Genomic DNA, 12,123 nt, shown 5'->3' with positions numbered 1-12,123 from the left:
GACATTAGTCTCCATATGAAGTCATAACAAAACATTTGAGAAGAACGATCTGTACACATATATTGCATTTATTAGTCCTTTTATATTGTATCCTTTTTTTGACGGCACAGGAGGAAATATGATTACGTCATTAACTCGAGGCTATTTATTTATTTATTAAATTTGTTTATTATTTATCTATTTATTTTTTTGTGGAGGAAGAGGGGGGGGGAGGAGGGGGTAAAATGTGTCAATCTATATTATTACGTTAAACACATTATAAGGACAAAGATCGATTAATGTAATTTCTATTCAATATAGCCCTCTGAGATTAATTTATGAAAATTGCTATAAAATGCTCCTAAATTTAGATAGTTTCAAATCAATTTTCATTCATTCATTTGACATGAAATTGGCAAAAAGAGCATGTTAATTTTAGCGAAAATATGATTACCTTTGTCATTTTTATGTTTTCATCTTTGCAATTTTGATTTCATGTCTATTGACTTAATGTAACGTCACAATGTCATACATGCATAGATTGTCTACATTGTAACGTCACAAAAACCTATTTATATACGATAATACGCAAATAGTATGATACCGTTGTATTCACTTCTGGATAAGCCAGTCACGTGAAAAAAACTGTCCATATACAATTCCGGCCCATTGCAGTTTATGATAATTGATCAATTTTAAACTTTTTTTATGAGAGTCGCATATCAACGGATACAATAGCAAAGATGTAATGCTATTGAATTAAAATATTCACTAGAAGAGATACGAAATGAGGAAGCACCTATTCAAAGATTTAGTGAGTCGATGAGGAAAAGCCAAACAAAGTGATAATGTGGCCATTTCCTCCATTTAAAAAACATTAGTGGTACGAAAAGTCCAAATAATGAAAAATAATATCTTATACTTACTGAAACATACAGCAAAGTGTGTAAGGTTCATATCAAACACCATAATAACGTTACAAAGGACTATGTATGGTTTGGGCGTGTTTTGTCCCCCTAATGCAATTAAAATTCAAAACCTTTAAATAAACTTTTCAAACGACCGTTTCTTCAATTATGAATAGTTCCCAAATACTATCATGAACATATTAATTTGTATTTCTAATTATTTATGGTATGGTAACAAGTTCAAATTTGCATAAATTAGAAAAACTTGAATATTCAGTGAATATTGTCATATTTTGCATATTTATTTCCTGCAAAGTATAGAGCGCATGCTTTAACAAACTTAATATCAAAGGATAATGCGTATGCACGTGTAATACATCTTAAGGAGAAATATAAAGTTTGTTCAAGAGTGCGCTCTATGGTAGCTAAGAGAAAAACTAGGTGAAAACCTGTCAAAATTGACTGAATTCAAATTTCAAATTAAACTTTCATTAATTTATGCAAATATTAACTGGTTACCATGGCAGCCATAGTTGAAAACACAAATAAATGCTTACATGATAGTACCGGGGAAGTATTCAAAATTGAAGGAACAGTCATTTGAAAGTTCTACTGAAGATTTTTAATTTCGATGGATTTGGGGGCCAACAAAGACCTAAACTATATATAGTCCTTTTACAAAATTTGTTTATATAGGTACAACAGATTATACATTTTAAAATTAATTTTTCATGTAAACACTGCTTCAATAAATCCCAGATACAAGCTTAAGGTTACGACTAATCTGGATCACTGCTAGTCTAACAATGGTCTAAACGTTCTAGTCCGGTAAAATAATCACAAGAAATACAACAAGCACTGTTTTCATTATGTTGATATAGAGCAAAGGTTTAACACTCTTCGATCAGATTTGTTATGCATTAATTTACCAATGTTCAAGCTTAGCCCAGTATTGATGATATGGGAGTCTGAAACAAGGTAGACGAGCCTTGTTACAAAACACACAGTCCATGTTTTCACAGCCTTCGCCGCGACACAATCATGAACCACACATGGTCAACGTATATTAATTATTAGCTGCAATCATGCCAAACCTTAAAGCTGTTTCATGCAAAGAGCGATTCTGGTCTTAAAACAACAATTGCATTGAAGGTTGTTTATATAATCAAATGTCATTTACCTCGAATATTTCTTATGGATAGTACAATCATTTTGTTACATTTTGTATGTATAATCAAAATACAGTCAAAAATGCTTACTATACACGTTAAAAGTCCAATGCACCGAGTTTTCTGATAAATTAATAGTTAATTGGGCTCATTATATATAACTGTTACTATACTAATGGCTAGTAAAACGTAATTTGATTTATTGTTCCATACAAAATCCAGTCCCTCATACACATATATGGTGTATCTGGGTTACTATACGTAAATCACAAACACCTGTCGACAGAAATACATATAAAACTATACAGGCACAGGTAGGAAAGAAACATGTCAATTCAATTCTTAATTAACCTGGAGCAGATTCCTCATCAGTGTACACAAGTGTTAACACGATTTAAACGGCATAACACGTTAAACATTTATCTTCTTGTTTAATGTATAATGGTGATTGTAAGCCATTTTTGTTTATAATACAACTAATACTATTATCCATATGTTGTAAAGCGCTTTAGAGTAATTTTACAAATTATATAGGGCGCTATATAAATGTTGTATACTATTATTATTATTATAACACGTTAACATTCTACAAAATATACGCAATACAGTGCCTAACTTGAGTCTGCTGGGCAGAGGCGTGCGTACAATAATACAACAGAATGGAGAGGAACATTATAAACAATAATTCAACGCTGTAGTTCTACGTTTATCCTTATAAATGATTCAATTATCATTAATTATATTTGTGTGATTAATAATTCATTTTTTTAAAGACAGATGGGTTAAACGGATTACATTTTTGATATCTTTCCTCGTTTGATCTAACAGAAACTATTAGGAAACATTTCTCGGCCCCCCCTTTTAGGAAATCCTTGATCCGCCACTGGAAAGATATTTAAGCAAAGTCCATAATGCCAATAACTATAACCTTCCGATATTCACGCCGGGTTTTATAGCGATAAGTGTATAGTTATCATAATTATACGTTGTTTGGGTATGAACATATGTTGTTAAATGATATTGAAGAGCAGCGTCAACACTCTGATCTGTCGACGGCTAAAATGTAGTCTGTATTCTGATCGTGTGACAGTTGGTCCTATGCCGACAAACCGCACATATGGCGGCATTGGTCCTTTAAAAACCAAATCTGCATTTTACAAAAAATATCCCACCCTCATCATGAATATGACATGTGCTAACAACGTGCTTTTATTTTCATTGCGTACGTAGATACTAGGCCGTATTACAAAATGGCGCAAACAAATACAGTCCTAATTGTTTGGGTTGAAAAGTCTCTTACGGTGACATATTTGAAAGAAATGAAGGTTTTAATCAATTGAATTTGTAAAACATTGGGGAAGGACGCAATAGCTTTAGCAAAATCAGATTTTCAAGACTTTGCCAAGATTCTTGGCATTTAGCCTTTGGCAGAGGTGCAAGTTAGTGTAAGGAAGGACAACTCTAGATCTGGGTATATTGAGTAATACCCGTTCATTATAATGACATATTGGCAAATACTACAGTATAACCACGTTCATTCGCACATTTCAATTTGCGGTTTTTAAAGAGAGAGAAAAAGAACGCGGGAGGGTAATTAAGTCGGTGACCACCCAAAAATTTCGTAGAAATATATAATTTCCCTCAGACCCTTCCAATGACTTACTGCAAGGAGAACAGAAGATAGCAAACAGAATAATTAAATGACGTTGATCTTGTTATTTTTGTCCATTAATTTATAAAACGCAAAGAGTCGTGTCGGTCCCCTTCAAATGCATTGGGTCAGCATTATTGTTTTCGTGTGTTAGAAATGACGAATATGTATTTATTCAATATCATATAACTGTTCTCCTTGTATCTATTTGTTTCAGAAAACGGGACCAGCAGGAAAGACACGCTCCATCATGTGTGAATGTGAAAATTGTATAACGCCGAATCATATCTGTTTCGTTTTTATTGCAATAAGTTATTACATACTGTACGCTTTCTTACGTTTTTCAAGCCTGGCTTCTTCGCGTATTCCCCCCATTTAAGAAGGTATTCACAACAGAGCCATGTCTATCTTGACAGATTAAGCAACTTACCTGATTGAAATTGGAGCTTAAGTTCGAATCAAACCGACAGTTTTTTTTTAGGAAAAAATAGTTATATAGGGTACACTTACGCTCTCTAGATCTGCATCCTTCGAATTGAAAATTGAAGGCACTCAGCTAGCTATTTGATTGGTCTCAGGTAAAAATACTATCCAATCGCTAGGCTGATACATATGTTAAAAGATTAAAAATTACAAAGGGGCGACACTAGCCTTCATAGCCGGTCAATTTTACCGTTACGCTGCTGCGGGATTCTTTTGATGTACATCGAAGTATCAAACGAGTATCATCCACAAGTTGGTGCACACTGAACTTTCATTTTATTTCGTCATGACATATTCCAGGGGTGCAGGGAGCGTAAGTTAGCTCCAGGAGTATCGAGGATCAGCTTCCCTAAAACGTTTTGAAAATTAATTCAAATCGCTTTCATGCTTCAGCAGAAGATAATGATTATTGCAATCAAATAAAAAAAAGGCAAACCTGGAAACTTCAAGATACTAATATGAAAAACAACCACCAATGTTTTACGACAGATTCGTTAATAATTTAATTTTCTTTTCCGCATACATAAATCGAATCACCGAAAAATAAAATCTTGGAAATGCTTATTAAGCATCCTCAAAAAGATAATGAAATACCACCACTGTCAATCAAGAATAAATTGCATAGGCAATTACTATGGCGGAAAGTTCCGTCTGTCGTGTATACACACAGTTAAACACGTACAGGACCCGACACACAGCACCACGACCTACAACGTGCTAACTACATGTGTGTAACATAACTTAGTACACGTGTATCAGAGCTCATACAAGCACGGCGTCCTGACAGTAAACAAACGGCTTGGGAACTCTATGACCTATATATAAAAACATCTTTACTTAGCATCGACGTTTTAAATCCACATCCCCGGGAATGTCTATCAACGACCATAAAGGGACGGGCGTGGCAGCCATGGTAGCTGTGCTCGTGTTTGTCATTGGAATTTTGATCGGTTTCTTCTCAAAGACATTCTACGGGCCAGACTTGGGCACATGCCCGGGTGCTGGGCTGCAGCAGCTGACGAGGGAGGCAGACCCCGGCATCACCGATACTCTCCTGGCCTTCATCGACGCACAGCAGATGGACAGAGTGTACAGGTAATATATTACAAATTTGTTGATGTTTACATTTGTTGTCATGGGTTTTACACCACTATAAATGTTAACAATATGCATTTAAATCCTTATGCATATACATTTTGATCACTCGACTTAGACTAGCCCCTGTCTCTAGAATATTGAATTATTCAGAAAAAAAACCTAATAATTTTGATCACTTTGATTTCTTATTCAAGTTCTAAACTAGGGGGAGACAAACTAGTAGTTAATGCAGTTGAGAAATTCTTCATAAAAACTTAGGGGCTGTTAGCACGTCTACACTCGACAATGTATACTACTTTCATGTCATTTTGAGTCGTAATTAAATTTCGTTCAAACAGAGAGCTGACATCCAAACCGAGGCTTGCTGGAACTGACAGTCAGCAGGAAAGCGCAGACTACGTGCACAATCTATTTCAAGAGTACGGTCTGACGTCACAGATAGACACTTATGACGTGTTTTTGTCGTACCCAGTGAAGGGACACAACAACTACGTGAGTATTCAATCATTTGGAAATAATGAATAAAGACTCTTTAACAAGGGGGGGGNTATCTGTAGGCCATAATCGTTTTTATTAACATTTTATGCTTTACCCCAGGCTGCAATTACAAGTGAAAGTGGAGCTGTTGAGTACCGTACCCTGTCATTAGAGGAGTTGACGCGGGATGATACGAGACATCCGGACGAAATACAGGCCTTTAATGCCTTTTCTCCAAGCGGTGACGTCACAGTAGGTACTCAATATTCAGTGGAATTTTATATATCTTATACAATGGAACCTCGTTAATCCAACGAAAAATGATCCGGAAAGCTCGTCCGGCTTTAATTGTTCATAACATAATAATAAAATAATAATTTTATATAGAATATAACGGATACCTAATAAAGTTCCATTGGTTCGCGGTTTGAGGAAGCTTACGTGGGGCAGTCGCAAGGTACTGGCATGTGGTGGTTTTTTCCTTCGCCACCAAAATCTGGCAGTTCATTAAATGCCTTTTACAGTAAAAAGAATGTAAAGCACCAACAGACAAACATATTTTATGAAATACAGCATCGACATTGCTCCTTGAATAAATGTGAAGGTGTCCTGTCATGTATTGCGGAACTTATTTTGTGAAACTCGTCTAAATTAACGAGGTGTCATTGTATATATATATATATATATATATATATTATCACGTGATGAAAAAAATGTGTGTTTGATTATCCCCCTTTTCACTACAATACTATCACAAATGAGATGGATTGTGAGTCTAATGAACCTAATCCCTTTTAAGCAGAGTCGGTGCACGATATTACATGTAGTACAATACTATTACACAAGAATGGCTATTTTAAGTGTTATGAACCCTTAATTTCTAACCAAATGTACAATATTCACTAAAATTACGACATACTTCTTTAATAGTGTCATATAAAAGAGGACGTTTTTTTCCATTCAAGGCCGAGTTGGTGTACGCTAATTATGGAAGAGCGGAGGATTTTGATAAACTCCGGGAACTTGGCATCAGTTGTTCCGGTAAAATAGTCATCGCCAAATACGGCAAAATCTTCCGGGGAAATAAGGTATGTATGAAAGCATTGGAAACATACATTTTTGCGTCCTTACTTACGTGATTCACTTAATACGCGAAGTTTCAATCATTTGAATGCCTTTACCATACAGTTTGTAGTGTAGTTTATATATTCATTAGAGTTATCGTTCTTACGACATAGTCTCTATCCGCTTTTTATTCATTTTGTGAATATGGTTTCCTTGTTTTGCTTTCTTTTTTGTTACCATTATCCTTCCTTTCTTCCCTTTCTCCCTTCCTTTCCCTTTCTTTTTCCTTCCTTCTTCACTCCTTCTCTCCCCACTTCCTTCCTCTTCCCTCCATTTCTCCTCACTCCCTTCCTTCTCCATCCTTCCCTCCCTCCTTCCTTCCTTCCTGTCTCCTTATTCCTTTCTATTATCTTTCCTTCCCTCCTCCTTCCCTTCCTCCTCCTCCCTCTCTCCTTCCACCCTAACCTCTCTAGGTTCTGTTTGCCCATCAAGCTGGGTGTGTAGGAGTGATACTGTACTCGGACCCGGCCGACTACGGTCCACCGCCTTCTAACTCCACTTCCGGTATGACTTACCCATATCCGGACACATGGTGGCTACCGGACACCGGGATGCAAAGGGGCAATATCATATTGACCAAAGGTGACCAGGCCACACCAGGATATCCTGCCCTATGTAAGATATCCCATTCCAATTAAGATAACTGCACTGTGTTATTACTTTCCTCTGTTTTCACGTTATGCTTCAGATATCCTTCTATATAAGGTATCCCTCCCGGTCTGAGTGAGCTACTTTGAAATCATAAATTTTCGTGGGACACTAAATTTCGTTAATTTCGTGGATAACAAAAATCCACGAAATTTAATCCCGACGAAAACATAAACTTGATATGATATAGATTGGGAAAATCAGAAATCAGCGAAATATAATGAAACAGGCTAGTATATGAAAAACATGAAATTAAAACCCCGCGAAAATAAATGATTCTACAGTATTTCAATCTGCAAGATGTTCTGTTTTGTGTTAGTTATTTCACTTTGTATGACATTGCGCTCTATGTATGACATTAAACAATGTGTAAAATATCCAAATCGGTGTAAGATACCCCGTTCTCATCCTCGATACTCCAGGGGTCACGCTCACTAACGCTCTCGGCACCCCTGGAATATGTCATAGAAAAATTGAAGGCACGGATATAGCTATTTGATTGGTGTCACGACACTGATCACATTGTCTTTCATTAAAGGGTACACGCAAAGATTATCGGACGAGGAAGTGGAGAGGAAACTTCCTAGTATTCCATGTCATCCAATTGGATATCGAGATGCATATAATATCTTGAGGTAAAATTAATTCTATCATTTTTTCCTGAGATAATAGTTATGTATGTAATGTTTCGCCTTTGACAGGATTGAAAATATTCTCATGAAAATGTGCTATTTATGACGATTCAATTTTCACACTGTAAACTAATTGAGAAGCTACAAATACAAGTATTTACATAAATTTTACAAAACAAACTGCAGAAGAAATACACACACAAGTTATAAAGTAATAATGGAAAACTATAAAGTACTTACACGAACTCAAAAAACCACCAAAAACACTCAAACTACGAAGCAATAATTCAAACTTTGTTTTCTTGTCACCAGGGAGATGGAAGGAGAGGAGGTTTTACCGGAATGGCGAGGGAATCTTAACATCACGTACAGGTTCGGCCCTACGTTACGGAATAACAGGTGTGTACAAGTGTGTTAACATCTTGGCACGTGTGTTGATTATAGACGCGAAACAACACACGTGTACATGTATTACAACGGCTGTTTTGAGTTCGACTAGCTTAAGTTGTATGTTCTTTTGGATTTGTTTTGTTTTTGATGCTCAATTCATTTCACCGGGTGATTTGTGCAAACAAATACACCATTCAATACTGGATTAAATATCATGTGATCTCATCTGTCATGATAATGGAACATTGCAGATCACGAGTTGGTAACTTATTCTTTTCATGTTTTCCAGGAAAATCAGACTTGTGGTCAAAAATGAGAATCGAACAGTTCCAATACACAATGTTATCGGCAAGATCACTGGTGAAATTGAACCAGGTACGTCATGATATCGGAACTAACTTCATTTTGTAAGATTTAATTTCAGTGGTTGTGCTTCAAGCTGCCATATTTGCGGGGTATTGAATTTACTAAAAGAACATTTTGATGGATTCAGATCCATCGCTTTAATGAATATGAATGCATATATGTCCGTAATAATGAGGCGATTTAACTCGAAGATATCTCGAACTCGAAGGAGGCACGGGAGTGTAGTGGTAAGACGCCGGGCTCGTGACCGAAGGGTTGCGTGTTCGAGTCACGGCACAGCACTGTGTTGTATATCTTTGAGTAAGGTACTATATACTCCGCTTGTTCCAGTCTACTCAGCTATAAATGAGTACGTAGTTGGGCAGTGCTAGAATTGTTGATTGCTAGCTGTGAGCGCCTAAATGGCAGCATCGACTGTATGCTCCCCAGGGAGTTGAAAAAGATATTGGCTGGTTGCAAAGGCCCTATAACCACGGATAATAATTTGTGAGCCGCTTTGAAACGACCTACAAGCTAGGTTGTGATAAAACGGTATATAAGAACCTCGAATTATTAATATTAATTATAATAAAGCGATTCACAGTAAATACATATGTGACACAACAGTATGCATAACTTGCCATATACCATTTTGTTTATAGTACTTAACTGCTGACGCTGAAGTCTTTACGAATAATTAAACTATAGCCATATACAACATTATTTTATTACGTCAAAAACTATCCAAGCCCGGTAATTGAACCTGTTGTTTGGGAAAATACCATTTAGAATAAAGATAACATTGCAAGAATATATTTCAAGTTCGATTTAAAATATCAATCTAATCGTCTAATCTCTATTTCAGATCGTTACGTCATATTTGGTAACCATAGAGACGCTTGGGTCTATGGAGGAACCGACCCAGCTTCCGGTGGGATAGTTATGATTGAAATAGCCCGGATATTTGGAAAATTACTAGAAACAGGTATGCTCGCATGTTTAGGAAGTGTACTGTCTAAAAAGTCGGTTGTTCTCAGTTTGTAGACAGACAGATAGATATATAATTTGTTGGTAGATTTGTTTGTGTTTTTCCTTTTGGCATTCCTACTTTGCTGCAGCTAAATAAATTTGAGAGGATGTCCATTTGTGATGGTATTACTCAAGAACCATTCTCAAGCGCTAATAAACTGTTATGTTATGATTTGGAGAGTGAGGCATGCATAATGTCCGAACCTTGCCAATGGGTTACCAGGATTCATAGGTTTGTTTGAGATTTTCCTTTTGGCGTTTCAACTTTGCTGCAGCTAAATACATTTTAGGTGTTTTCCGTTTGTGATGGTATCACTCAAGAGCCATTCTATAGCACTAAACTGTTTTGTTATTATATGGATATTTGATGATGTAGAACGCCCAAATTTTGCAAATGTGTTACCATGATACATAGGGTAACATCTCAGGAAGGAGAGTAACTATAGGGAGAGATTATAGGCAGGTGGCATAGGACTAGTAGTTAGTGCCTGCTAAGGCAGCTCCTGCGATTTCCTCTATTATTTTTTATTGATTAATGTATATGTTAATTGTATTGATAGTATACAATGTATATATATGTACTGTAAAGCGCTTTAGAGTGGCTTAGTCTAGCTAGATAGTGCGCTATACCAAATGTTTATTTATTTATTTCAATGGAAGAAGCAAATACAATCGGTCATGTGATCTTTCTGTTGTGGCTCACTATTAGTTGACTCGTTCAATCATGAAGTGGATACTGCTTGTACTCGATGAATCAGACAACTTGGCATCTGTCTTCTGAAAAGTCTGCTCGAATAATCATCTTTAAATTGTCTTATAGGTTGGCGTCCAAGACGAACTCTTTTGTTTTGTAGTTGGGACGCAGAAGAATATGGACTGGTCGGTTCCTACGAATGGGTGGAGGTAAAGATCTTCGAGCAGCAATGGTTCTAATCATGAAGTTTCCTTGATAGATCAGCAATAATGAGTGGAACAATGAAAATTGTTAAATTACTACATGTGCTAAATTAAAAGTATAACATCAGAGCATATCCCTTTGGCCAAACGCTATTTAGAATGAAAATCCATTTTCTAGAAAAAATAATAAGGAACTCAAATTTGTCGGTCTATTGTGACCGATTTTGTGGTATCAGCGATCGTATTGTGGATAAATATGACTCTAAAAGAAAACAGGGGGTCGTCGAAAGGCCCTGAAGGTCTGTATATTCTATCAGTACGAGTGAAAAAACAACCAACAGAACTTTAAAAGCACACACTTCCAAGCAGCGGCATACAGAAACTGCCTGTAGAGCAAAGGCAGGTCATCTTTCATTAGTGCCAATTGAATAAGTAGTATGCAACTGGTTGGTCGTTCGTTGCTGAAGCGTCATCCAAACTGTAGCAATGGTCAGTGCCATGTCCTCCCATGTATGGCAAATCATGTTGAATGGCTGTCTGCTTCGAACGATTCATTCCACGATCATCTGTGCACATGTGTTTATCATTTCTTTATGATTCATATACTGATTGTGTTTATTTCCTGCAATGAAATGATATATTCAAAAAGAAAAATATGACTCTTTCGCATTTAAACAAATTAATCAATGAGATTAAAGTAAACTATTTTATAATAAATTAATCAGAAAGATTTATCTACAAGGGTGTCTAGTATGCTTGATTGTGACTCGTACGTTATATAGACAGGTCTTGCTCAGGAAGATACTGTCTTTCTGAAGCAGACCAACTCTTTCTTACAGGGTCTATTTCCCTTGTTTTAAAGTTCTAAAAATCTGATTTACTGACCATTTTATTTTTTTCATATTTCACTCGTCTTGAATGAATACTTCAATATTTTCATTCGTTCTGTTGCACTCGTTGACATATTCTGTCCCACTCCTTCAACGGGGATCCATTAAATATAATTTATCTATTTATTTCAGGATAATATGAAATGGCTGACGTCAAATGCCGTGGCCTACCTCAATCTCGATTCTGCTATAACTGGTAAATATATCTAGTCAGTAAATGTTAAATATAACTAGTCGAGGTGTCGGAGATACTGAAACTTTGATTCTTATCTTATAGTGGTTTGACAGGGTTCGGAAATTTCCGACTTTCCCCGGCATTTTCCAACAACTTACAATGTTGATTGGTATCCATCGTTAAAAAAATTAGCATATCCGATGTAAAAGCGTTACGTACCCCGCCCC

General features: G+C 36.3%; 1 protein-coding gene across 1 annotated transcript in view; it reads left to right on the top strand.

The window, feature by feature from the left end:
- Positions 1–4,941: 4,941 nt before the first annotated feature.
- LOC110442043 (N-acetylated-alpha-linked acidic dipeptidase 2-like) overlaps positions 4,942–12,123 on the top strand; it is a 14,267-nt gene continuing 7,085 nt past the window's right edge. The window contains exons 1-11 of the mRNA XM_021485445.1: positions 4,942–5,285; positions 5,627–5,780; positions 5,886–6,017; positions 6,731–6,853; positions 7,304–7,505; positions 8,077–8,173; positions 8,483–8,569; positions 8,850–8,935; positions 9,771–9,890; positions 10,755–10,837; positions 11,854–11,917. Of these exons, the coding sequence (XP_021341120.1) occupies positions 5,062–5,285; positions 5,627–5,780; positions 5,886–6,017; positions 6,731–6,853; positions 7,304–7,505; positions 8,077–8,173; positions 8,483–8,569; positions 8,850–8,935; positions 9,771–9,890; positions 10,755–10,837; positions 11,854–11,917 (1,372 nt within the window). The 5' untranslated portion in view covers positions 4,942–5,061. The remainder of the gene's footprint in view (positions 5,286–5,626; positions 5,781–5,885; positions 6,018–6,730; positions 6,854–7,303; positions 7,506–8,076; positions 8,174–8,482; positions 8,570–8,849; positions 8,936–9,770; positions 9,891–10,754; positions 10,838–11,853; positions 11,918–12,123) is intronic.

Source organism: Mizuhopecten yessoensis, unplaced genomic scaffold, assembly GCF_002113885.1.
Source record: "Mizuhopecten yessoensis strain PY_sf001 unplaced genomic scaffold, ASM211388v2 scaffold716195, whole genome shotgun sequence".
Classification (NCBI taxonomy): domain Eukaryota; kingdom Metazoa; phylum Mollusca; class Bivalvia; order Pectinida; family Pectinidae; genus Mizuhopecten; species Mizuhopecten yessoensis.
This window is presented reverse-complemented; position numbering and strand designations above follow the sequence as displayed.